Below are 27,814 nucleotides of genomic sequence, written 5' to 3'. Positions count from 1 at the left end.
GGCCTCTTGCCCTTAATGAGCCCCAAACCCATTCCCTCCCCTGTGCAGGAGGAGGTCTGCGGGCAGCAGTGGAGCTCGGGCAGCTTTTGTGGATTTCCAGGTTATTTTCTCATCTTTGCAGCTGTGATTGAGATTACTGCCCAGAACTTGAGGCATATGCTAGCCAGGTAGCTGCCTGGGCTGCACCCCTAAACAGGCATCGCCAAGGGCTACAGGAGTGTCTGGCTCCGACTCCTACGGTGGAGAATACCGTCGTGCTCAGTGGACAAGTCCCTTGGCTCAATACCTGGGGAGCTTCTCTCCGGGCTCACTGATTATGCGAGTGCAAGGCAACAGACTTGCGAAAAAGCAGTAACAGATCCTAAGCCAAGGGAGCTGTTGAGCTTGGTGGGAGAGGAGGGAAAAGCCACCACTTTGTCCAGACTGCCAGCACAAGCCTAGGGGAAGAAATATCTTCTCTGACATGCAGTGGAGGAGGAGAAAAATAACAGAATTTTGCTGTCCGGCTTTCTTCCTTTTGGGACTTGTTGCCCTTTTCTATTCTAGCCTGTTTTAGGCCTATTTTTATTTGTCAGAGTCTCCGGTGCAGCTTTTGCATAATGTCTGATGTTAAGCTGTTGTTCAGAACATCTGTCTCCTTAGACTTGGCCTTTTTATCAAACAGCTGAAACCTCCAGGGTGGCGCTGGGGGCAGATGAAGAACCCGAGAGAAGGTTGACTCTTTCCACGTTAGCTCAGATAAAGGAACAAATGGTAGAATCCTCATAGAGAACAAGGCATTTGGTGGTTTTCAGACCGGTTCTTCGACACAAAACAAGCTTGCAGATGTCCAGTAACATCTCAGTTTCCTTTTACTCCTCGCATCTACTGTTACTTATCCCACGCCACCTCATGCGTAAGAGCACCCCTTTTTTCCTAACGAGGCTCAGCCCTGTAATTGCTGGAACAACCCCTGTCAAAGCTGCTGGGCAGATGCTTGAGCCGATTAGAAAAACAGAAAAATTAAGATGGAATGGACTTTCCCAAGTCTAAAATCCCCTTGTATCTATTCCTGAATTTACATTTCACCGCACAGCGATATGTGGAATCCTATTAGGCACTGCTTAGGAAGTGGTTTGTGTATTCTCCAAACTGTCACTGTCACAGACAGACGTAGTGCTGTGCGAGGCACTGGCAGTGAGCAGACACAGTCCTTACGTTCTTGGCACTGCCTCGCTTGTTATCTTGGATAGATTGCTTAACTTCTCTGTGTTTTGCTTTCAGATATGTAAAATGGGGGAGCTCATCTTTGGAAAACACTTTGGGATACTGTGGTAACTGGTTAGGGTGCATCGCAAGCCAGAAGCGTAACTGTAGCTCATGTAGGCTTCCCCGAACTACATCCAGAATCTCGCACTGGAATGCTGTTGGTAGCGTAGCTGTGACAGCACGTCGTGTGGTGAACGAAAGCCAAATCCTGACAAGATTGCAGACACCTTTTGTAGGCCATTCTAATCCCATGCTGTCGTCGCGATACCGTTCTGAGTATCTGAGCCAATTAGTTTAAACAGTCCCTGGTACATCTGCATGAGCTGCAGTCACGCCTTCGACAGGCACAGGGCGTTAAGTAACTGAGAAGGGTGATTGTCAAGAACTGCATGCTTGGAGGGCGATTCGTTAACGTCTGTATTGGTTGTGTTAAATTATTTTTGTGTAGACCACCACACCGTTGGTTCAAAGATCGTTAAAACTGCCATCTGTGGAGAAGCCTCTAAGAGGTGTATTCCCATGTGTTACCCGTAATTGAGGGCCTGTTAACATGCCGTATTTTTAATCTCTGTGCATGTCAGCTTTCCTCTCATAGGCATCGGGGCCATTTCAGACCCCTCCCTTTTACCTTACCCCAGGTTGCGTTTTATATTTGTGACATTGCAGATTCTCTGAGTGAAAGAGTTTCTCATTCGGTCAACAGGGAGAGTATGTCTCCTGCCTTCTCTCTTTGCTTCGTCAGATGTCAGACACTCATTTCCAGCACTTACTGGACAACTTCCAGAGCAAGGATGAACTAAAGGTACGGCATCGTGTCTGTGGGGCGATTCACTCCGAGGGGGGAGAGCAGAGGGGAGTCCCTCCAGCACTACTTGCTGTGCTAATCATTCCCGTGCGCTGGCACTCTACTCGTGGACCTTCCTTTTGCTTTGATAGCGATAGGTGTTGTGTTACAAAAACATTTAAGACCACAAGGCACTGACTTCTCTTCGTAACTGCAAATAAACTCCCAAGACAGATGTTTTGTACTGTACATAGAGGAACAGGGGGTTTAATCCGTGAGTGTGGTCAGTTCTGTAGCATTTTACTAGATGTTCGTTACTCACCAAGGGTGTTCGCTTTATGCCAAAAGAGAATTTCAAGTCTTTCTGGGGATACAAATGTCTCTAGCAGATGAGATCTTTTTTTGGGAGAGCAGTAACCTTACTGCGCCACAGTCTGATGCTTCCCAGATTTGTGAACATGAACGTAAATTCTGGCTTTTTGTGAACAGAAGGGGTTGGTGAGGGGTACAGACCTCTCTGATGGCCTTTTTGCCGCAGACATTTTGAAATGGCACATCTCAAAACAGCAGAAACTAAGTTGCTCTCTCAACTTCCTTAGGAAAGAGGAGTACCCCTGACAACAGTCTGTTAAAAGGCAGAATCGTTTCATAAAGACAAGATTTTATATAAAATGCTTTTGATTAGCATGGCACTCAGTAAAATATGGGGAAGAAGAAGAATGTAATGTGGCAGGAATATTAAAATGAAGTGAAGAAGCAGTGAGAAGTCCTTTCTGAATAGGCTTTCAGCTTCTGAGTATTTCATTAATAAATCAGGGAGATAAATTTGGGATTATATAATTCTTACACTGAACCCTGCAATCTAGAGGTTTCTCAGGTTGATAGTTATGTGAGATTCCTTTCTTTCAGGTAACTTTCAAATTGCTCATCAAAAAGTGATTTGGTGAATTAATTCGTATTGATTTTTAAAAGCTATTTTTAAGAGCTCTCTGAACTATAGCTCCTGCGTCCGAGCAGTGAAAAGGTTTGTTGTGGAGCTGAAGTTTGGTTTTACACCCCTAAGAGCAAACACTGTTGGATGTGGCAATCTAAGGATGGCTGTGAGGAGTATCACAGAGGCTGAAGGTTTTATACCCAAATTTTTTTCCAACTGTCAGTTGACCTAATAAAATACATTACCCTCTTTTTTCCATCATATACTGCTCTAATAGTATTTCCAGTAATTTTTCTTGGATGAAAAGTCAAGGTGTTCCATTTCCACTGTTACATCTAGGCCAAATGAGGCCAAAAGTCAAGGAGCTTCGGGAGCTTTCCTCTTAGCTCAGTTACACCCGGATCTTTCCTCTCCTCCCGCCAGTTCATGCGCAGTGGCAGGACAGGTTTGCAGAAACCTTGCACTGCCGCTTCCTGCCCTGTGCTGACTTTGTGGAGAGGAAAAACACAGCAGTAAAACCATGGGTCACAAGGCCAACAGCTCGGCATGTTTTACCCTCACTGTTGCTCTTTGCAGACACGGAGGGGCAGGTAGTCAAAAATCTGTGAACAAGTGAAATGTCTTCAGGTTTGGGGGTATTTCTGGAAAGCCAATATTCAGCTGAATGTGTTTGAGAGATCTTTGCTTTTGGGTATTGCCAGAAACAGGGTTTTCTGTTACTATTTTTAAAGGCGTACGTAGGAGTTTAATTTTGGGTGCGTGGTTTCTTGTCGAATTTGTGGCATAAAGTACAAAGAAATTTGGACAGATAGGTTAATTAAATGAATGCCTAAATAAATGATTATGATTCTAGTGTATTTGAAAATAGCTGCACATTGACTCTGAAACTCTGGATGGTAACAGGAGAGGTGATGTTACAGTCCTGCACGTCAGGAAGTCGTTCAGCTCGCTGCAGAGGTTATTTAGGACAGCTGCAGTTTGTTCAGTGTGTATTAGATGCATACCAAATGAGCGGAGCCGTATCCCAGTATGCATTGCTTCCGTGTCTTCAGGTGAATGGCCTAGTAACACAGAGCTCAAACGGGGCACACTTCTCGTCTTTTTGTAAACAAGAAAACCGTTTAATCTGCAGCTGCTGGTGATAATTCCTTTCCCCTATGTGATAGGAGTTCCTCCTGAAGATTTTCTGCGTATTTCGGAACCTGATGAAAATGAGTGTCTTTCCTCGAGACTGGATGGTGATGAGGTTGCTCACCAGCAAGTAAGTAGAGACGCGGGTAGGAACTGTTGGTGTGCTCTGTTGGAATTTCTTCTCATCTGGGCAGTTACCACCTGCTGTGCCGCCTGTTTCATCAGCCCGAGACGTGGTGATTGTGTCGGGAATTCTGGAGTGCTCATCCTCCTTCTGCAGTTACTTTAATGCTCTGGACCACGCTGGGACTTCTCTTTCTTCCCCCACCGTACGCACGGGTGTCAGAGAGGTAGAATTGAAACCCAGCGCTGAAGTAGCCGTGTTGAGGGTAGAGTGGCGCAGCGGCTGCCACAACACAGGGCCAGAACAGCGGTACTAACGGGCAGGCCTCGCGGCTCCCTCTCTCAGTCAGTTCTACACTAAAATTCCGTCTCTCCCCATGACTCCACTCCTTAACCTATCTAGAAGGAGGACTCGGGTGCTTTAGAAAAGGGAAGCAGACCCCAGCGATGACAGCAGATGCATTACATGCAGAGTTATTTCTCAGTTAAGTTGACATGACCGTCTTAATGCTTAATTTTATCTGATTTTCTTGCATCTGATTGGTGAAGTACCATGCTGTTCGGAATGGCAGCAGTGTGATGGACACAGGGTGGCTGGAATTAGTCACTAGTTTTAGGTAAACCAGCTACAGAATTACTGCTGGCTGACAGCTGGAGGGGTTCCCATTACCGGGAGACGCCGTGGAAGTGTTGCAAAAGGCTGGCTGCTCGGCTGAGCTGTATGCGCTGCGAGTTCCCTGTGCTAATGAGAAGGGAAATAAGTGGATTTGGGATTTCACCAGAACCCCCACAAAAGAGTAGTTCCCGCAGATGCTGAGGGTTACCGAGTTCCCTTTGGCATAATTTTGCCGTGACCCTTTAGACAGATAGGTAGGTTTGGCAGTGTTACTGCAAGTATGGCTTTCCTGGGCATGAGAGATGTGCTTTTTCTTTTGCCTTACCTACATTCTGGTTATTAATGCCTGAATTGATTGCATGCCTTGATTGCCTAAGGTGCATGTAGCTATCCACAAAAAAAAATACCAAGGAATCTAGAATTGGTAAAATACTCACAAATATCTTGAGTTGAGGTGTGTGCCAGGTAAAGGACCGTTGTACAGCCAGGAATGGAAGCAGCTCAAACTTCCGGAGTTGCTCTCCTTGGTGGAAAGGAAAAAAACCATGCTTAAGACAGAAGGAAGATGGGTGTGTTCTCTGGTGTCACTGGAGGTAATAAGGCCCCGCCATGCAACCTCAACGGGATTTTAAATGCTCCTGTGTAAATTCCAAAAGTTACAATAACGATGAGAATTCTTAATCTGTGTCACTTAGTACAGTTTGTTTATTAAAAGACGGAAAGATCGAGGACTCCTGTGTGAATCTAGCAGTGACTGCATGAAGGATGCCCCTCTCTGTACGTGCAGTAAAATACAGACCACTGTAACACGTTGTACTCCAGGTTCAAACGTTCTGTTTTTGTTGTTGTTTTTGATTGCAGTATCATAGTTACCACTGTTCAGTACCTGTCTTCTGCCCTGCATAAGAATTTCACGGAAACGGACTTCGATTTTAAAGTAAGACTTGCTACTCGGAGCATGTTCAGACACCTTTTTGAAGTAGCAGTAACAAAGAGCTGTCCTCTGCACCAGCCATCTGCAGCACTTATTTCGGTGTCTGTGAGGAAGGTGCCCTAACTGATAAAAGACAGGAATTCTAATCCGCTGTGGAATTGAGGGGGAGCAGAACAGATACACTGTGAGATCAGGTCAAGAAAATTGAGCCCCTTGCAAAGGAAACGAGTATGTTCATGAGCAGTGGAGCTAATGATGCATCCTGTCTTACGGATTCACGGCTAACAGACTCGGGCAGTGCTCTCCCTGAAGTTGGGGCGTTCCCGCTCTGCCTCTCCCAGAGGTCTCTCCTCCTGGCTGTTGACTTAAAACTTGGAAGAACGCAGTGTCTTCGAGGGTGTTTTCCCTGTGCCTGATGCAGCTGACAACGGGCAACCAGTTTGGTGTTCCTAAGGAAAAGCAGCCAGCCGTGCGCCTAGGCCCGTGTACGCGCAGCACGGGGGCAAAGCCTCCTTTCTTGGGAAACCGGACTAAATTACAGGGCGCTCATTCGTGATGTGGTATAACCTCTGGGGATTTCTGAGGGGCAAAATCTGTTTAGCCTACAGAAATAAAGTGATTTAAAACTTGAGGTCACAAAGTCTGAACTCCAGTGCTAGGAGGAAAGCCCTGTGACAGTACTTTCTTGGGGTTTTTAATATTAGTTCCTACCAGGTTTTAAATAATCCACTGAGGGTTTATCATCTTAGTAGTTGAGATACATATTAAGTTACTGCTTCACTACAGTAAAGAATTGTCCGATTCTGCAAATAAAGGAACATTGTGTCTTCCTATACTTGTGTAAAACTTACTCCCTGTGGTGTCACCTTACAGAACTTTCTTCCTGTCTCACAGGTGTGGAACTCTTATTTCAGCCTGGCCGTTTTATTTATAAACCAGCCAAGTCTCCAACTAGAAAATGCCACCCCAGCGAAGAGGAAGAAGATTCTGGATAAGTAAGAACATTTTTGTTGAGTTCCCAGTGTTTTCTGCCACCTCAAAAATGAGATTTGTTTTTCCTACCGCAAGTCCCTGTGATTTGTTATGGAACTTGGGATGTTGGAATGCTTGGGAAGTAAACACGTAGATGTCCTAATACAGTGCTCGGTGATTAGTCAAGGTGTTGGATGTTATGGTGTTGACTTGCATGTGAGTCTGTGGGGTTTTCTGAGTTTTCACATCACTGCCTTGCCAGTTTGTGTTCCACCAGGCAGCTGTCTTATCCCCTCTCCTGCAGATACGGCGATATGAGAGTGATGATGGCCTACGAGCTCTTCAGCATGTGGCAGAACCTGGGTATGTCACTCCCTTCTCTGTCCAAACAACCAAAGCCAATGCAATCCCACATTTCTGTTGGAGTTGGTTTTTTTCACTTTTTGTAGCATCACAGAATATGTAGTTTCTCTTAAGAGTTGTGCAACCAGGAAGCACTTCGCCCACCGAAAACTCTTCCGCATCGTCTCATCATACTTCTCTGTTTGAAATCATACATTCCTGTGAATTTGAATGCTTTCTTCTCAGATGTGGCAAATATAAAATCAGCTTTTTCTAATCCCGTCAACAGTGCTGCAGTCAGGTTCATACGGAGACGGACTGTTGCTCTCTGACTTTTGTCTGATCCGTGGCTATAAAGCAGACATTTAAATTTTCACAGCTATAACAACTTTATAATTTTGTAGCTGATTCAAAAGCCAAAGCTGTCATAATTCAGACTTCAAAATACATCTCACCACAGGTCTCGAAAGGTAAATGGTGACTTTTTCATTTAGGACTTGTGCTTTTACAGGTGTGCTGCAGCAGTCTTGAGTTTAGGGATTTTGTTAATAGAAGAGCCAAATAACATGTACTGCACCAAAGCAAGTCCAGCTAGGCCAGTATCCTTTGTCCGTCGGGGCCAAACTGGATACCTATGGAAACGTTTGAGGACTACGGAAGCATATAGGAAGGAGTATGTACAGGAAAATGTAAAAATGTTTGCTGATAAAGATCATAAATACTACAGGGTTCTGAGAACAGGTAAATCATGTAGAGGGCAAAGGAATGATACACATCAGATTGGATAACTTGCTAAGGTGGCTGCAAATGGTGTGTTCAAAAAGCCGAATATGAACATTTTATTTGTAGGAATATTGGTGGGAGGGCTATTCAAGTAAACAAAGACTACAAGTGTATCATGCTGATAATCATCTGAATCACCAGTTCTGCTACCTGCAGCTCAAAAAGAAATAAAAATCCACCAACAGAACCCAAGCCAAGCTGCCCAAAGTTCAGAGAACAGTCAGGGAGATGACTACAGAAGTCAGAAAATGCCTTATTATAAAACAGTGAATAAGCCTGACGCATCTTGCACAACGAAGATGATACAGCCAGACTTGATCACAGCTTCTAAGCATCTGTGTGGAGAACAGAAGGCTCTCCAATATAGCAGGGGTCAAATAACCAGAAAGTGATGCTAGACAAATTCAGATCAGAAGTGAGAAGCCCATTTTAGATATGAAGCTACAGATATTTATCACTGACTCTGTTCTAAATATGGCTATTTTGACTTTTTTTCTCTGCGACTGCACAGTAAGCATGTCACAGGAGACATTGTTAGCAAAATGCCTCGGGTTTCTGTTGCGGAGAATCAACACAATTTGGTCCTAAGCCAAGGTCAGTTTTGAAATTGAGACATCCATGGCACTGAGGATGAGGAGCTCTGTGAAATCTAAATATGTTCCATTTAATACCATTATTCTCACCAGCCCTTTCAAATGTTTTTCTTCATAAATTAGAAGTATCTGTGGCCTCTTTTCCCCATAGTTTGTCTGGTTTAGTTTGGTTATTTTTGACAGTTTGAACTCCTTTGCAAGTAAAATGCAGGGACAGTTTTTGCTGAAGGCTTTCACAGTGAAATGAAACGGGATTTTAGAGATTTTGCAAGGAATGGTGTAAAGCAAATGTTGTTTCTCCAGTCCGTTCAGGAGAAGAATGTGCTTGCTTTTCTAATGCTCGTTCCTCCTGCTTTGTGTGTGTCGCCCGTTTTCTCAGTGACAGATAACAAAGGCCTTTGTTTAATGACAGCTGCTTTGTGTTGTACAGGTGAGCATAAGATTCACTTTATTCCGGGAATGATTGGCCCCTTTCTTGGTGTTACGCTTGTTCCACAACCAGAAGTCCGGAATATCATGATCCCTATCTTCCACGACATGATGGACTGGGAGCAGAGGAAGAATGGCAACTTCAAACAGGTGAGGTTGCTTCCCACGCACGTGCTTTGTTCTTTCTGTCCCTCTGTCTGTCTGCAATGTCCAGCTGGAAGCACAGAGGTTGTGTCTCTGATCAGCTTCTGATGGTGAAGATGATGTGGTCGTGTAAATACAGAAAAATGGAAACTTTGAAGTATAATTCTCACAACTATTACAAGACTCCCAAGATGATTTAAACAGTGCGCTTCCCAGCAAGCTACATTTCCCGTGAACACAGAGAAGAGGAGCAATGTGCTCATCTCCTTGGAGATGGGAAAGGGAAAGGACTTTCCCAAGTGCTGGGCTCTCCCTGCTCCCATCGGTTTCACCTAGGTTCTGAGGCATCCCTTAAATGGCTCAGGCTGAGAACCAAAAATGGCCATGTTCAGATTTAGCCACTGTTTGTGAAAAGCTAGAAAGGGGTGTTGCTTAACTGAATAACACTACCATGCTTTGACACAGGCTTTGTGCCTCTGTATGCTCTAAGAAATGGTAGCAGCTCTCGGGGAAGGGCTATGCCCGACAGCACTTCTGTAGTCTCCACCTGCTGTGAGCTCTGATTGCAGAACAGGGAGAGGAGGCTTCATCATTCTGCTGCCCAGTCACGGTCAGAGAAACGCTTACATTTTCCACTGCAAAAGAGATCCCTGACGTGCAAAGTATTAACGATGAAGGATTGGTTCGGACTGGATCCTCAGGTGACAGTGCGTCATTGTCTCTGGGGCAGTACTGAGGGCGAGTATCTGCAGATAAGTGCTCTGAAGGAGTAAATCCTTGTATTTAAAGTGTCATAATTCATGTGATTATTATCCACAAACTCATTAAAATGCCAGATTTAATCTATCATTCCTGGAGAATAACAGACCTTTTCCACAACCTGACCTATTAAAGGCTGTGTGGAAAAGTATTATCAGGAGCTTGTTTTCATTCCTCTTCAACTCCCTTGATTGTTACTATTATCATTATTTACTACTATTATCATTACAGTAGCATTTGCTCGTGGTCCTCTTTTTGATTCTTTTCACGTAAGAATAGAACAGTCCCTGTTCTGACATTTACAGTTACAAGCACCTACAGTCTTTGGGTTTCTAGACCTGTTTATACTTTATCAAGATGAACTCCCCATCATCTTCACAATCTTAATTTAATTTTAATACTCACTAATGGATTCTAAACCAGAGCCCCAAGAACATTTCTTAAATTACCTGTGGAGCAAATTTCCGCACTGCTGTACGAAGCTTATATCGTAACTTTCTAAGGTGGAAGGCAGAGGAACGATCTGCAGTGGGGAGAATGAAAGAAACGGTGCAATAGCACAAGCTGTAGCGGGCCGGACTCACATTTGCTGCTGGGACCGGGAAGTCGTGTGCTGTCCACTGGAACGCTAGACTGATGCTTGACTGATTCTGCCGAGTCACTGTAGGCCACAAGCAAAGAGAGAGGAGAGGTTGTGTTTAATTTTGAGCCTGTCTTTACTTTTTCAATACTAAATTGGTTGTCAGAAAATATAAAAAAATCCTGGAAATTCATTTTCCAGCCCTTTTTTATTTTCTGCAGCAGCTCTGCTTTAACAAGGTTAGTTTTCAGTGGTGCTGGGTAACAATGCAGTCTGATTCATGACTAAATCAGGTCTCCCTTTAATGATTTCGGCACCAAGCGCATCAGCTCCATTTGTGTGCCACTGGCTGATTGGCTTTTCCTTCTCTTTGCTTCCTTTGCAATTTGGCAGCTGGAAAACATAAAGAAACTGTGCTTGTCGTTAAATAAAAACAAGCCGTCTTCCTACAAACAGTTTCAACCTCTAGGAACCTCTGTCTTCATTAGTGCTGAAAGTATGTTTTCTACAAGATTTCCAAGGCTACATGAAATCATTAGATACGTTGATTTCTGCTCTTAAATCAATTTTATGGGAATATCTGATACCAAACTTGATAACAGGATGTATTAGACTGGGGGAAATGAATACATATTCACTACCTTTGTAAGGGCAGAGAAACTTAATGATACTGTTGTGGCCCTTTATAGAAGTGTGAAAAAAAAATGCGTCATTTAATCAGAGAGGCTTGACAAAACTGGGTTTAATGAACAAATAATCTTCCCATGTAATGATGATTGGAAATCAGTTACTTGCCAGCAGAACCATCACAGGAGTCCAGGGGCCATCACGCCGCGACACGTGGATATCCTGTCAGAGTACAGGCTCTAGTTTATCTGATGCACTGGTTCACAGAATGGTCCCCAAGTGATTTGTTTGGTAAGAGAATCAACTTCAGAAATTCCTGTGAAGCAGCAGCATTACTTCCCCTGGGATGTTCATTTAGACCCTGATAAGCAAAAGGATAATTTCCTTTTAGTCCTCCTATTTCACTGAAGAAGGAGAAAAGTGTGTCCATGTAACGGAGCCGCAGAGAAGTAAACCACTGGCACGCAGAAGTGGCAGCCTCAGGGCGTGAGAACTGAAATATCCTTCCAGTCAGTCGCCCTGTGTTCGGAACTCTCCTCTTCACACGATTTGTAACCAGTTGCTTCTTCCTCCAGGTGGAAGCGGAGTTGATCGATAAGCTGGACAGCCTGGTATCCGAAGGAAAAGGTGATGAGAACTACAGGGAACTCTTCAGCCTGCTGTAAGCTACGCCACTTTCTGCTCACTCTGTGCTGCGCAGGGTCCCTGCGAGAGACAGCGGTGGTCTGCGCAGCCGCGGCTACAGTGCTGTCCTCGGAGAAGGCAGCAAAGGGCTCTCTGGCAGGTTTCATGGCTCAGTGAAATAGAAGTATGTCACTAATTCTGAAAAGAACACAGAAACCTAAATTAGTCTTTGTCGTCTTTGTGTGAAATCTAATGTAAGGCTGCACTGGTAAGTAGTTCTCATCCTCCTATCAGAGATGGATTTGCCCGGGTGCCTTTCTTACCTAGCAGCAGGTGCAATCACGGCCTTAGGACTGTTCAGAGGAGCAGTGTACTGTCCAGCGAGTCAGGCCTTGGTAGAGAAACAGATCTGCCTCAGCACTTTCCGTTGTTTCTTCCAATTTTTGAAGGTCATGTTTTGGTTGGCTCAGAAGTCGCACATTGCTTCCTTCAGAACCCATCGTGATGTTGTGTTTTCACTCCCTTTCACACCAAAAATCCACACTTCTGAGGATAAACTTAAACCCTAAATCTTTTAATATTCCAGTGAGTCACGGAGATCATTAGCAGAATTGTCTGTATACTCCGGACAATTTTACGCAACCCCGAATAGCATGCTGGCAGTTTGAGGCATAAAACTTTGTTTTGCTAGAACCAGTACTTGTATTTCTGAATTTACAACAGCACATCCATTCATTTTTGAGACAGATAAGCCTGCCCATCTGTAGGAAGCATGTAAATGTATTCAGTCTTGATTTGTGTATATTCAGCCTTGGGAAGCCTGACATGTTATGTGTATGGATAACACAAGTCTCTTTCAGGGAAAAGGGAAAGAAAATACCATTATTTTTTTACTCACCAGGCAAGAGGAATATTTGCATTTCCTCTGCTCCAGCTGAAGACATGTTACCTGAAAGAATTAAGAATTCAGAGACTGTAGCTTGTTACTTATTTTTAGATGATAGTGCCTGGTTGTGTTACCAAGAAACAGCCTGGAAGCCCAGCAACCTTTTAGTTCGTATTTGGTACTGACTTTTCTGAGAACAGTGTGAACTTTGAGGAAACAATTCCACTAAGTTAATAAGTGCTGTGTGAAATAACCAGTTGATTCTAAATTCTACTGTCTCAACTGTACTGCTGAAATGTGAATCGGCCTCCTCAGCTGGAAATCATTCCAGTACAGAAGAGTTTGCCTCTTCTGAGGACACATATGACACCAGCAGAAATTCTTTCCTCTGGCCAGCACGGAGCTGGCGAGTTCTTTGACTGGAGATCCAGCTTCAGGAAACCAGCACGTACATTTGCACTTTTGAAGTATGATCCACAGTGTTCTCGCTGCAGCCCTCCCTTATTCTACACGGTTGTCTGCAAGACGCTTGCTGTGTTGTCTAGTTGGGTGAGCAGGAACAGATTGCCCTTACTTAAAGTTTACATAGGTTGTGATTCAAGGTTGGTTGGTTGCTGATGAGAGACAAAAATTTATGCTGGGATGAGCAAAGAAGAGGTATTTGCCCTGGAGAGTAGGTTTAGACTCCCTTCCAACTTCTGACCGCTGTTAGCAGTATTCAACCTACATGTAATAACGTGGGAATCAACTGTTGCCACGAGCACTGCTCTTTTTCATGTATTTTAAATGGCAATGTGAAGATACTCTGCCTTCTCCTGTCAATTCTGTGATTTCCCTGTCTTTGCTTCATGCTGCCTGGAGTAGAACCCAGCTCTTTGGGCCTTATCCCAGGTAAGACAGTTGTTCTATGGATTTGTTTTATGGGGGAGAAACCACATTGTCTGCAGCTGTCTGCACACACCATACCATTTCCCTGGAGGCCTCATCTGCTTGTCTTTCCGTCTCCTAACAGTTTGCTGGAGAAGATTGAGCAGGAAACATGGCGGGAGACTGGAATCTCCTTTGTTACTTCAGTTACTCGTCTCATGGAGCGTCTGCTTGATTACAGGTATCTGGCAGCCACAGTAATACAGTCATAAGAAGTCTGGAAAAAATCAGTAGCAAATTTCTTTTCTACAGGGAATATTTTTGTTGTTTATCAAGCTGCATGCTGCTGTGATGGCAAGTGTTAGGTAACCAAGCCAAACTCATTGCTGCAGGGTTCTGAGCAAAACTCCAAGATCCTCATCTCTACAGCCCTAATTCTCATTTGTGTATGCTCGTTCCTGATAAGAGCAAAGATAAAGACATCTTTTGAGCTAAGGCTTATCCAGGTTGCAAAATAATTCATTCCTTCTGTCACTGAAATGGCCTCACCTAATTCAGCAGAATAGGTGCTAAATGCAAGAAGGATCTCAACTGCCTTGCTGGGCCAAGCGTGCTGGACGCCTCGCCCAGACGTGCAGGGTTGGGAAACTTCACCTGGGGCAAGTCTGACTTGTCAGCTGGGGACTCTGTGCCAGACTCCACCATAAATTAGGCATCCTTCTTTAGTTTTAGACTGACGTTGGCAGGACTGTTGTCAGTGGAGCTTTGATTCAGTTAGGAGACAATATTTTAACTTCATAGATACATATACACACACACACTCAGAGTTGTTTTTATGGAATGATAGCCAATTTGAAACCTTCTAGAACTGCCCCAGATATTTCTATCTTTAGCCTACTGACAGGAGTTCAATTAATTTTTTCTTCTGCAGCTGCTCATTGTAGGTGAAAGCCTGCGACTAGGCTGGGTGTTCTGCAGTCCCAAATCCTTTTCTCTGCTTTTTAGCTTGCTCTTTTTGTTATCCTCGTCGGTTTGATCCAATCTCCTTTTTCCTGAAAACAGCTGCTGTACAACCACCAGGTACCTGAGACACATTTAAAGGGAACGCAAGGGAGCTGATTTTTTTAATGCCATTTTGTATCAACACAGCTTTGATACACGGACACACATTTTCATGCTTAGTTGAGGGACAGGTACCAGGTTGGTGTTGATTTTTTTTTTTTTTTAAATACCCAGCAGATTTTTTCATTCCCAGAACAGAGCAGGGAACTGCGTCGGAATTTGGCAATAGAGAGGCATCTCTTGGAGCCCAGCGGCCAGTCAGTGACACAGTAGTTACCAGGAGTTTGCGGTGTCACTGCTTTAAATGAACGTGACTTGCTGAAGTCCAGATCAGAAATGGCTGAAGCCTTTAACTTCTTGTGCTGCATGAACAGAAACATTTTCTAAAATATTCCAGAAACTGGAGCTAGATTTTGTGATTTAACTTGCCTGTGAAGAAGTTAGTGATCTAGTCTGAATTCCGTGGGTTGTATCTTTCAGCATGCACCCACAACACTGGAAAGCTGACTTTATGAATGCTAATCCTTTGACTGGGAAACCGCTGAACATTTATCTGGATAAATAATCATTTAGGTTTCATTCAGATGATGTAGGGCCACTACTGTCTGATTTTTGTTCAGGTTCTTGTAAGAAATGTAGTCGATTTGGGTGCTTGTTCTCAGGTGCAGACGTGTAAGAGGACACTCAGTTCTCATACGCCATAATGTGGAAGTTTTTCTCAGAGGACCTTTACAAAATAAAGGACATAATTAACTGTTGTTTGTGATCCCAGGAAACTGGAGGATAAGACAGCTTCAAATTTATTTTAAAAAGGTCATTTTTTGCTGATGTATGTTTCAACACTGCTCTGCTTTCTTAGGGACTGTATGAAAGGAGATGAAACAGAAAACAAGAAAATTGGCTGCACTGTTAACCTGATGGTAAAGATGTTTCCTTTATCTCTCTGTGATACTGGGCACTGTTGTTGAAACTGGGATGGGAAACGCTGGGATAGGAATCTGTGTCAGGCAAGTGTAGCTTCAGCATCTGAGCGCTGGGGTGACAGAACAGAACGACAGGGATTGTGAGGATCCCCTGGAGGTCTCTGGTCCAACTCTCTGCTTAAAGCAGGGCCAGATGGGTCAGGTTCCTCAGGGCCTTGTCCAGCTGAGTTCTGAGTATCCCTGTCACAGAGGTTCTATAACCTCTCTGGCCTTTTCTTTCAGCTTTTGACTACCTTCATTTGGAAAAAAAAAAAAACATGACACGATAAAATTAGTTAAATCAGCGTGAATATGAAAAGAACTGTTACAGTAGTGATGTGTTCCCTTTTCAATACCTTTACGCACACACAGATGCTGCTGGTTGTCTCGAATAAAGAAAGAGTCTCCAAGAGTAACAACTCTCTTTTTTTCTTTCACAGAATTTCTATAAATCCGAAATTAACAAGGAAGAGATGTACATCCGCTACATCCACAAGCTCTGTGACATGCACCTACAGGCGGAGAACTACACAGGTTAGTCGGACGCCACGTGGGGTCTGCTTGAAATCCTGGTGGAAGTTTTTGACTCCTCCAGTGTTACGTTCTAATGTCTGACTCATGGAAAAAAAAATATGAATCACTTACAGTAGTTGGGAAGAAGCTGAGGTCCAGCTCACTCCCTCAACTCACACCATGTGTGGCAGTGCCCACACAACCGTAGGGTTATTCCATTGCACCCCGGATTTTACGTTAGTGTTCTATGAGGGAGATTGATCAAAAATATCACAACAGTGGAATCAAATTAGAGGAAGATAAAAATCCCAAACCCACTGTTATATTACCATTTGCCACGTTTCCTTGCATTTAGGGAGCACTTGGAAGGTGTACAGACTCCAATTCTGTGTTGTCCAAGCTCTCTTTCCAGCTGCAGGCCCCAACTCTAGTTAGATATCTGAATATCTGACCACGCACTTGAATCAAGGAGCTAGTAAAACCAAACTTGACAGATCTGTACCTAAAAGTCAGATTCACAGGAAAGAGCTTTGTGCTGCTATTTTAAGTAATTAAATAACTTCATGATCATCTAGGGCGTCAGAATTCTTTCTCAAACTGTAAATCAGAAATTGCAGGGTGTTTAAAAAGCAGGTCAAATGACCTTTCAACCTCCCGGCTGTGTTTATTTGCTGTCGTTGTCATTCAGTGTTCAATAACTGTATTTCCAACAGAGGCTGCATTTACTTTGCTTTTGTACTGTGAGTTGCTCCAGTGGGAGGACAGACCTCTGAGAGAGTTCCTGCATTACCCATCTCAGTCAGAGTGGCAACGTAAGGAAGGTCTGTGCCGTAAGATTATCCATTACTTCAACAAAGGGAAGGTATGCCAACTTCTTCTCTCTTCCAGCAGCTTCCTTCCCTTTTCCTGACTTACTTAAGGCTTGCGAGCCTGTCATCTCAGTTCAGTAGTCTGGAAGTAAATTTGTATCAAAGGGTTTTATAGCTTGACAAATTGCTTCTTGGCTCTTTGGGTTGAAAACCAGATGAGAAAATGGATGTGGTGTTTCATTCTGCAGGATATTTGGAACTAGTTTAGGCAGGCCAACAGGAAAACCACCAAAACCTTTTTTATACCTGTAAACCAAACTCTGGATCACCTGATGCAGCAGAAAGCTGTATGAATGCCAGTTCCTTAGCTTTGGGGGGGGCAGCACTGCATTCTGTAGCTGTCTGTGCAAACTGCTGCGTTATGACTCACTTTAGGACTTGTTTTGTGTCTAACCTGTAGAAGTAAACAGCAGGCAGTGCACCGTAGGAGTCCCTTTATTGAAAAAAGATTGGTCTTTTCAGCATCACTGTTATTTTAAAGCGGCTTTCAATTAAAGTGCAGTTCCAGCCACTGCACAAGAAGAAAATCAATACATTTCAATTTCACATATTCGGTATGGTTTTCCTACCGTGAATATTTTTTTTTAAATTTACTGCAGACACAGGTGATGTAGTCCCCGTGTCATGGTGCTTTGGGAACATTTCAGAGGTGAACCTTAGAAGTGACCTCGTCTGTCAGAGTAGGTTCAAATTTTTCCCTTCTCTAGAAAAATTCCTACAGATTATCCTGTGGGAAGATACCATCTGTATGTGCGCCTGAGGGTTGTGTTTGCCTGCGACGGCAGTGACAGTGCCATTAAGGACAAATGGGATTTGGTTCCTGTGGGATTGAATTCCAGATAATCCTTTCCTAGCCCTGATAATAGGAAGTTGCCTATGGCAGAGACATTCCCTACAGCACCTGCAAAAGGAAGTCCGATTGCTGTCTGTAGGGAGAAACGGCCTATTTATGAGCAAGTGATTAATTAAGAAGGATGTTTTTTCCCCAGAATTGTTCTTTTAGAATAATTACTGCAGGTGGTTCACTTTTGTAGTTTAAAAACTTTCAATTTTTTTTCAGACTGTGCTTAAAAACCAGAAATTAGACTTGTGCAAATACTGCAGTACTGCACTGTCTGCCTGGACAGCGATGACAGAGACAGTGTAAAACGAGGGAGCCTGCACTTTTGACAAAAAGGGGCAGCCCATGTATGCACTGGAGTGAAAACTTGACGGGTGTAATTTTGCTATAAAGCTCCTAACAGATTACAGATGTTAACCTCTTGAGGGCTGTTCTGGGAGTTAGCTGACTTTGTGTTTTAATCCTCCTTTATTATAAATGGTAGCTGAATGACTAAATAATCCACTTAAGCAGTGTGCGTGTCACTCAGTGTGGAAGGGAGAGATGCTGAGAACCCAAATCCTCCCACAGCTTTGCAGCACCCTCTGTTGCTGCCCAACGGGGAGCAGCTCAGGGAATGGAAGAAACCTGTTTCCTTCTGCACCACCCTAAGGTGGTCCCTCCTCGGGTCCTGAAGAGTGGAAATTGTTCTGTGGCCTTCGGTTGCATTTCTGGAGTTAAGTTTCTCATGCTGCTTCTGGCATCTTCCACTAAGTAAAGGGGGGTCAAAGCAGCATGAAAAGGATGTAAAAATTCTGCATTTGTCAATGGGAAAATTTTCTCAGCACTGGAATGGGGGAAAGCTATGGCCAGGGGCTGTCTTGTGACACGAGGAGCGTGGTGGCGTGGCGCAGGGCAGGCCTGGAGCACTGCTGTGGGGTGCAGAGTTGAGTAACTGTTCCCAAGCCCTTTTAGCCTTCACTCTGGTCGCATGCCCCTTCCGACACTCTGGTCGTGTGCCCCTTCCAACCGCTTTCTGCTGTGCTTTGAACGGTTTGTGGCTCCGCTGGCCATGGGTGCAGTGGCTTTAAATGAAGACTACTTTTGTTCAAACTCACCGTTAGATTTTGTCTGTTAAAACTTAGGGGTTTCTAGTTGAAGAAAACTGGGAATGGAACAGTTTGAACCCCACTGATCATGCTCCTGGACAGCAACACCTCCAAAACTACATAACCCTTTTCTGTCCAGTTCACTGCTAGATTCTATTACCTAAAAATTGGGACCAGCTCTCATCACAGCGTGTATTCTCCTTGGTGCCAGCCAAGAGCTGCGAGAGACCCAAAGCTGCATTTCCAAGCAGTTCATTTTGAGATCATGTGCTCCATACCCAACACTGGAACTCATTTCTCTTGTGCATCCTCGTGTGAATCGTATTTCCAAAAGAAATCCGCACGCTGAGACACGAGTAAATAAAGGCTGCCCCTCAGAGATGTTGGCTGTCTCGGTGCCTCCTGTGTGCAGTCAGCAGAGCTCGAGTGAGGGTTGCTGGTGCCGCAGGAGAAAGCTGCGGGAAGTGTGGTATGAATGTGCTTTTCGAGTGAAGGACGTAATGCAGAACATGCAAACGGATGTCAGCGAACAGAAAGCAGTAATGAGGGAAGCGAACAGTGGAGACATTAGGAACCTGTTTGAAGGGAGGAATAATGATGCATTAGAGGGAAGTGACCCTTGAGGAGCACATGGAATTACATATTAAACTTCTACACCATGAAGATGGTGCTCATTAACATCACAGATTGTAAAAAGGACAATCCCAGTGACTCAGATATCCATTCATTCTCTTCTCCTTTCAAACACCTGCAAACTCTCTTTTCTCTCTAAGAAGTTACCTGTCTCTTGTGTCCCTTCATTGCTCTGTCTCATCGTGTACCTGCAGAACATTCAGCTAGCACAGTGGAGTTTCTCTGTGTGGAAATGTAACAAAGAAAGCCTGAGTTAAGGTGACAGGAATAGGATCAGGCCACGTGTAGAAGGGCTGGTATAAAGAGAAAGAAGATGTGGTTACACGCTGGTAATTTAGTTCACATCAGAAAAGGAGCATGAAAAGGTTGCAACTTTAGGATCACCTCAAAGGAAGACAGCCAGCTAGCCTTCTGCTTCTTTCCTGCAGACAGATTAGAGAATTATGTAGGCTTTAGCCACAGCATCCCATTTGGAAGTGAGACTCTGCTCACACTGAGTGACTTTATTTATTCCTGGCCAGAGGTTTTAGAAGAGACTTTTCCATTCTTTTGAGTAAATCTAGATCACCTAAGGACTTAAAATCTAGGTATAGTATCTCTGTAAAGAATGTTGAAACCTACCAAAAAAATGCCACGGGGTTTGGGTTTGCAAACATAAACACGTAACTCATTAATGCTGTTGATCCCAGTTCAGTGTATCAGTTTGTATGTTACAGACTTTGACAACCCCCAGCAAAAATCCTGTTAATTTGAGATCACAAAAACCTGAGTAATGTCCTGAGGGGTCAAGTAACTGGTATTTCAGTTCATTTCCTATTCTATTTAGCTAAATAAATCTCTGGCTTCCCATCATTCCAAGCTGCTAATACTGTCAGAGTATCCAAACTGCTTCTGAAAGCGTCCTTTATTTAGCTATTTCTTATGTAAGGGTTTTTTTTAAGTAAAGTGAGGCTAAAGAGATGTAACACTGTTATTTTTGCCTTTCTAGTTCTTAAAACTATCCCTTCTCTTAATAAAAAATTTTTTACCCTTGGCAGTTTTGCTGTTCAGAGAAAGCTTTGCTGGTGTTACGGATGAGAGACCAGCAGACGTGTGCATAAAGGGAAGCATTGTGAAGGACCTAATACATAAATCAACAGTGCAGAGGTTCACTTTTTTAAGTGAAAGTACATGTAACCAGAAAAACTCTTTCCTTATTAAGTGCTAATGTTTTACATAGTTACCATTGCCAGTAATTTACAGTGTTCTATTAGTATTCTTTAAACTTGAGGTGATAGTCTAACTCACACCTTAATTCTGATCTCACTGCAGCGGGGTCCCAGTTAAACCAGCTGGCAAGTCAGCCCAGTAATGCACAAAAGTTAATGCAATAAAGGTTCAATCAAGCCCTTGTTGTTCTACGTCCTTTACTGAAGTACGGTAACAGTCAGTCATTCCCCCCAAAGGCTTCCAGTCTATGCAGGGAAAAGATGATGGGAGAGTTCGGCTCCAGGGTGTAAAAGCGGAGCGAGGGAAGAGGGGAGTCCCTCTCTCCATGTGGGTGAACCCCAACTCAGTCTCCTCCTGCCCTACCTCCGAGGGTGACCAGTACAGGGGCTAGAGAAGATGTGTTGTATGCAGTCTGTAAGTTGAAGAAATGAGTTTTGCTTTCAGTTCTGACTATGGGTATTCATTCAGTGCAACATGCAGGTCAGTCCTGAGGATGTTTTCCCTCTGTATGTGAGTGTTTGCCTTCGCTTGGCAGTTTCATGCTTTCAGTCGGAAGTAGCAGCCCTGGGAAGGGGAGCACTTTGCCAGGGAGCTAAGCCCTACCTCTCTACTGCAGGGAGTTTTAGTGCAGAAAGCAAAGGAGAGATTGGGGCTGGGTTGAAGGGGTGTCTAACAAGAAGAAAATTTGTTAGTTGTATCATCCTTCTCCAAATAAATTCTCAGTTGGTAGCAAGCAGTATGTGTGTGATTTCAATGGAACACCTCTCTGGTACCATCCTGCAGAAGGAATTCATCTGATATTTAATGGAAACTCTTTCATCACACTGCATTTTCACATCTAATCCCTGGAATTTCGTACCAAATGAATTCCCAAAATGCAGTTTCCATATTCCTCTCAGCTGAGCTGGCAACAACATTCTGTTTGCTGTGAGTGTGATGTGCTTTGGTTTCACAGAGCTGGGAGTTCGGAATCCCGCTGTGCAGAGAACTGGCCATACAGTACGAAAGTCTCTATGATTATCAGAGCCTCAGCTGGATTCGGGTAAGTAGCAGCAATTCCTCTCCTTGCAGACTCATTCCCCAGGGAATTTCGCCCTCCTGTCAGAACACTCCGAATTTAAAAAATAACCATATTCCCTGCACGGCTCCGTGCATTTACAGTGCCTCCTTTGCCACTGATTCCTTTCAGTGACTTTGTAGGTCCATTGAAGTAATTCCTAAGCCTGCCAGCAGTAAACTCCCACGAGTATGTGGAGACAGCGCACACAGAGGAGCTGGGCTAGCTACTGCAATTGCATATTTATGTATTTTTGCATAAAACATCTTTTTTTTTAATGTATATATATTGGTATTTCATTTTCATTCCAAAAATACCCAAGGACAGCTTGTGCCTCAGCTGGCGTAAGAGGAACAAGAGAGAAGGAATGGAGAGGCAAATGCTTATGGCATTCTTGTCCGTTTACAAGAATCTGCTCCTCTGGTAAAACCAAACGTGAGGAAGTGAGGGCACATTTGCAGCATCGTGCTTTAAGCAGAGAAAGTCAAAGTTCTGCCTGTTGTTTTAAAGCTTTATGAATGTCAAAACAGCTCTGCTGCTGTTGGCCCTGGGGTAGCACGCATATATCCACTTCTGAGATTTATGCTGCGTGGAAGTAATCTTCTTTGCAGTGGTTTAAATTCTCTTTAAAATTCCAATTTATTCTCATGTGAGATACCTGTGTAACCAGGTCCTGTGAACTGCACTTCTGAAGGCCCAGCTTTCTTCAAAGGGGCCCTCAGGAGAGTGCGGGTGACTGCCCTGGTCGTGCTCTCGTGGCTTGCAGACTTCTGAAACAGAGCAGTGTGGAAATTTCTCCCAGTGTATGGGAAATACCGTATGGGGAAAGTGATCATGAATGATAAGCAAACAAACTTAGTAAAGGCTTAGTCAGGTGGTGCATCAAGCCTTTCTTTCCTAAACCACCAGTAAATTAGCTGTTCTTGTTACCTATTTATCATTTGGATTTAACCCACTGGCAGGTGAAGAGCAGCTCAGCTGACCAGCGTAACCCATTCAGCTCATCCTTTCACTCCCCTCTTTTCCATTCAAGTTTCCTAAATCAATGTTGACCTGAGCTGATTTGAATTTCTCCCCACTTGAAAGAGTTTTTTTCTCTCTGCCATTCACACCATTCAGAGCACTCCTTTGGTCTTCCTGCAATTGCTCTGGGACCCTCTGCATTGTAGAAAAGGCGTAAGTGCGTGTGGGAGCCGAGGACAAACCTTGATGCAGCATTCCAAGTCCGAGCTGCTGTTAGGGTTCCCTGCAGTGGAAGCAATGATGTCGGACTGATTCTTCTCTTTAAAAAGCTATTTTTCCCCCAGTGAAACTCCCAGGAGCCTTCCAGCTGAAATTCACTTTGGCAAGGGGTCTTGAAATCCCACTCTTGATATAAGTGCTAGCCCAGTGCCACAAAACTCGTGACTGGAACTAGAGAAAAGTCCCTTTAACTTTTTCCAAACCCCTTTTTTTCTAACATATTAAACCCACTGGTGCACAGAGCTGTAGAAGATTTAATTTTGTTTCATCCTTTTTCATGCCCCTCAACTCAATTAAGGCAAACCCAGTTGAGCTGATACAATTTTCCAGACAGTGGTATAGATTTTGAGCTGTGGGAGAGAACAGGACACTGTGAGCCAGGCAGCAGATCTTAATCTCAGCTCTGCCATTAATTCTGCAATGCAAAGAAAATGATACGCCAGACCTGTTTAATTTCAAATGAGATATAGCAGAAAATTTTCGTATGTCACCTCCAAAAATGTAAAGTGAGCATGGTGATACTATAGTCTGTTCCACCACGCAGACTGCTTGATTATAATTTTTATCTTCAAAAAAAAAAAAAAAATCTGTCTTTCCATAAAAAATTGTGGGGGCAAAAGAGTAATGTAGTATTTTAATGTGTCTTGAGATTCTGATGTTTTAAGTGCAGCTTTACGGGTTTGACAGCACCTGTCTTTTTCCTCCACAGAAAATGGAAGCTACCTATTACGATAATATCATGGAACAGCAGCGCTTAGAACCCGAGTTTTTCAGAGTTGGTTTTTATGGTCGGAAATTCCCGTTTTTCCTGCGGGTAAGCCAGACTTACACAAAATATGACAAGGTGGGCAGGCTCAGAGTAGCAGTTAAGGCTTTGCATTTTTGTTGTGGAGCCATGTCTGCCATTCAGCGTGGTTTTTACGCCTGCACAAGTAGACTCAGCTTTCTGGCTGAACTGAAGGATGTGGCCCACTGGGAACGTTCTTGGGAACGGAGACCAGGAATTTGACTCATGCCTATGTGTATTTTTGTCGATCTGCAGATGCAGCACAAATTGCCTCTATATTAAGCAAAATGCTGTATTGCAGCAATGTTGGGTCATGACTCAACTAATGTTCATCATCTCAAATTATCACACTTTAAAAAGTCTCACGTGACACAGTGATTCTGATACCAGACTGATGACTCTCTTACGCTATCTACATGCAAAAATTCTTCCCCTCTCTCCAACAAAAAGCCTAGCAGCTCCTCTGGAGACCTCCTCACTTTGAGCTTACTGTCTGCTGGTGTCCTCAGGATCAGTTGGGTCTGCAATACATTTAAAAAGTGAAATTATCTTCTATTCCTAATGAGAAATCAAACTTGGAATGGATATTTGTTCATACGATGTCCAGTTGCTGGCTGAGAGCAAGGAAGGAATATAATCTGACAACTGCTGTAAGAGCTGCCTGAAAATCGATGGTGGAGGCCATCTAGCTTGACGGGACAAGCTAACTGGGAGCGTGCTTTCAAAGACGGGAGGTGCCTGTACTGTGTTCTCCTTAAAGAAATGGCTTGACAAGAGATGGCACTGCTCGAGTTACACAGTAAGAAGCTACAAAAAGCCAAACTGTACCATTTTTAAATTGCCTCTGACTACGAAGTGTTTGGGAGTTTTTAACTAGGATTTCAACAGTGGTGTTTACTCAAGGCTTTTAGTGGAAACGCGGGCGGGCAATTAAAGGCAAGTTGGAGTTACCAAGCCACAAATACCAGCGGATAAAGGGTGCCTTCGTGTTATCCAAAGGCGAAGTCGAACAGCGCCATAATGTCGCAGCCTGAATTGGTGTGTAGAACACGTGGGGAGGAATCCGAGGAAATGGCAAGCGTTTTGGTGTGAAGCGGCACCTACTTTTTCACGAAGATGTACGGAGAACACCAACAACCTTTTTTCGTATCTGACAACAGATGTTTCAGAATGAATGACAACAGATCATTGCAGCACACAAGTGTTCCTACATTTGAAGTAGTATCAGTGAATCGAGCTTATCTTACTCGGTATTATGGATCCTGCAGTTTACCCTGGATCCTGCACGGCCGACGCGTGTGTTACGCCGGGTTTTCAGCGCACAGCACTCACTCTGAATCGGCACCACGATACGAACCCTTGCTGGAGACGCTGACAGCGAACGTGAGCGTACATAATTATAATCCCTGTTAATTCCGCAATTATATTTGGTCCTGCACGGCCGACGCGTGTGTTACACAGCACTCACTCTGAATCGGCGCCACGATACGAACCCTTGCTGGAGACGCTGACAGCGAACGTGAGCGTACATAATTATAATCCCTGTTAATTCCGCAATTATATTTGGTCACGGTCCTTCGGATAGCAGATTACTAATGCAGCAATCTCATTAGAAGTCACCCTCCTCCTTTCTCTCTCTAACGATCCATAGAGCATACACATTGCGAGGCACAGGCTAAGCCCATTAGCAGTCACATCAGCGTGGATCACACTGTAAAGAGATTGGAAGCAGCTATTCCAGAGAAGAAAAAGATTTACATGGATTTAAAATTTTCAAACGGGTATGGGAGTGATTTGAAGTGTTGAAATAACTTGATGCCCTTGTCTCATTTATTTTCCTATTGCTGCGTAGCTTAAGACAGAAAATCACCACTTCTTTCTACATCTTTGATTTTGAAGACCCTTTGTCTGGAAAAGCCATTGTTCATGTTTCTATGAATTCTGCATCTCTTCCTAGTCTTCCTACACAATTAAATTAAAACTGTCCATGTCTTCCACCTCCCAGAAGTTCAAGTAAGGCCTGCCAAGCCACGTGCTGAGATCCCTTGTTGGCATCTGCCTGAAAAGTCTATTAAATTTAGCTCTGAGGTGTTTTCAGGGCATTATTTTTAGAATCACAATAACTTTATTTATAGGCTTACAGTTTTGTGGATTGCTGCAATTGAACGCTAAAATAGAGAACGCAGTAAGTGTCGTGAAGAGATTCACCTTCAAACGTGGACTCACTCCAAATTTAAGAATAGCTGCAAAGTTTAGGCGTTACAGACTGAACTGTCAAGATTCATCATGCAGTGTTTCTCCCGGTTCATTGGTTGCTGTGAGTGATGCACACAAAGTGACATACGTCGCAGCTGGAACATGAGATCTGCTCCGTAAAGCTGAAGTGCAAAGCCAAAGATAACTGCAGTCCTTGCCCACCCTTTGTGACTGGGCTTGGCTGCTTTGATTTTGCTACAAGATCAAGAGCTGCTCGGCCAGAACCTTTTTCCAGAGCAATTAACACCACATAATTGCATACACTCCAGCTTCTAAATGCAAGAAATAGAATGGGGGAACTGTTCTTGTTTGCTGGGATTCTTTCTTTGTTTTATGAAGGGGAAAAATCTCCCTGTCCTTCGAGTTATTGTTATGTGTATGTGAGTTAGAACTGCCAGAATTAGAGCGTTTGCCGACTTGGATTGGTCTTGCATCAGGAGATGTTAACAACAATCAGTTGTGGTTTGTGTTAATAGGGTTAAGACACTGGGATACAATCTTTTTGAGACTGAGGACTGTAGAAATCTTGTATCTTGCTGCTCAGGGTTTGAGATGGCTCAAAAAGCATCCAGGAACTCTGCACAAATGGTTTAATGCCTCAAGAGGCCTCTCTAAATGCAAGCTTTCCATTACTAGCAGAAATGAAATTTTGTTCATCAAGAGGAAAGTGCTTTTAGGGCTGAAGGGGAATTTGCTAAGTGGTCACTGAGAATTCTTGGTAAGGCATTGCCATATTACTCAGCTCCAGACAGGGGAGTTCACGAGGATGTGTTGTTCAGCACGATCAGAGGTAGACTGTATGGCTGTGACAGCACAGCAGTGATTACACAATGATTTTTGTGAACACTTGTTCATTACGACTTCTCCCTAAGGATAACTGGTAAATTGACAAACAGAAATCTCCCTCTGTTCTGTGAAATCCTCGGGACTTTTATCCATCTGGTGAAAACTGTATTTGACAGCAGCTTGCCCAGTGTGGAACAGCCAAGCTGGGGACTTAGTCTTAAGTTCTGACTGACATGTTTCAGTATAGTCCAACTGAGAGAGAGTCCCTTTTCGGCTGTCTGAAAAGCGAGTAAGAAAAGGCAGTAGGACTGAAGGCTACGTGTGCGTGGATCGGAGGCATCTTTCTGTTGAGAGTCTGCTTACTCACCGCTTCTTGAAATACATCGTAAAGAAAAAGGAAGGAATAAAATATATCAGCTGTGTTAACTGCCCATTTTACTCTCAGATTAGCATATTGACATTGTCTTTTATCTTTGGTTTTGAAGCAGTAAAATTTCAAGTGCAATAAAAGCAGATAGAATTTAACTTGCTTTTAAGGTGACTAATTTCTGCTTGTCCTTCTTGCAGAACAAAGAGTATGTCTGTCGGGGCCACGACTATGAGAGGCTGGAAGCTTTCCAGCAGAGGATGCTAAGCGAGTTCCCACAAGCCATTGCAATGCAGCACCCAAACCACCCAGACGACTCGATCTTGCAGTGTGATGCCCAGTGTATCCTTCGGCGAATGGGCAAACTACAATTAGACCAGCTGTGCTAGAGCACAGAGGAGGAAGGTCTCGAAAAGGTCATCCTCTTGGACACCTCGGTTCCCAATTGTCCTAGGTAGGGCTGGATGAGGACAAAACCACCCCCTGACTACAGCAGATGTTAACTGGCTCATTCCCTTTGTGTTGCTGGAGACAACTGTCACGGTTTATTCAGGGTGTAATGCAGGTCATGCACAACGTGTGAAGGAAAGAGCTGTGCTTGGTCACAGACGTGTTTAACCTTTGCCAACGGTATTGCCATAATGCATGTTTTGTGTCATTAAGTCCTGATACCTTCTCTTGGCGAACTTTTTGATGGGAACAGGTATTAATTCCAAAGTGTTATTTTCCGTTGTGTTTATTTTTCACATCAGTTGGGTTTGGGCTT

At 43.8% G+C, this 27,814-nt stretch overlaps 1 protein-coding gene across 1 annotated transcript in view; it reads left to right on the top strand.

Annotated features, from left to right (window-relative positions):
• Nucleotides 1–27,814, top strand: part of DOCK3 (dedicator of cytokinesis 3) — a gene marked incomplete at its 5' end in the record, with an annotated part of 55,516 nt that overhangs the window by 7,125 nt on the left and 20,577 nt on the right. Inside the window, 15 exons of the mRNA XM_010158707.1 lie at nt 1,952–2,050; nt 4,133–4,227; nt 5,698–5,773; nt 6,665–6,765; nt 7,047–7,105; nt 8,891–9,039; nt 11,575–11,660; nt 13,374–13,400; nt 13,522–13,617; nt 15,298–15,358; nt 15,841–15,934; nt 16,627–16,775; nt 21,509–21,595; nt 23,562–23,666; nt 27,249–27,390. Coding sequence (XP_010157009.1) covers nt 1,952–2,050; nt 4,133–4,227; nt 5,698–5,773; nt 6,665–6,765; nt 7,047–7,105; nt 8,891–9,039; nt 11,575–11,660; nt 13,374–13,400; nt 13,522–13,617; nt 15,298–15,358; nt 15,841–15,934; nt 16,627–16,775; nt 21,509–21,595; nt 23,562–23,666; nt 27,249–27,390 — 1,426 coding nt within the window. The remainder of the gene's footprint in view (nt 1–1,951; nt 2,051–4,132; nt 4,228–5,697; nt 5,774–6,664; nt 6,766–7,046; nt 7,106–8,890; nt 9,040–11,574; nt 11,661–13,373; nt 13,401–13,521; nt 13,618–15,297; nt 15,359–15,840; nt 15,935–16,626; nt 16,776–21,508; nt 21,596–23,561; nt 23,667–27,248; nt 27,391–27,814) is intronic.

This window comes from Eurypyga helias, unplaced genomic scaffold (genome assembly GCF_000690775.1).
Source record: "Eurypyga helias isolate BGI_N326 unplaced genomic scaffold, ASM69077v1 scaffold31480, whole genome shotgun sequence".
In the NCBI taxonomy this organism is placed as follows: Eukaryota; Metazoa; Chordata; class Aves; order Eurypygiformes; family Eurypygidae; genus Eurypyga; species Eurypyga helias.
The sequence above is the reverse complement of the archived record's forward strand: the minus strand, read 5'-3'. Positions and strand labels throughout refer to the sequence as shown.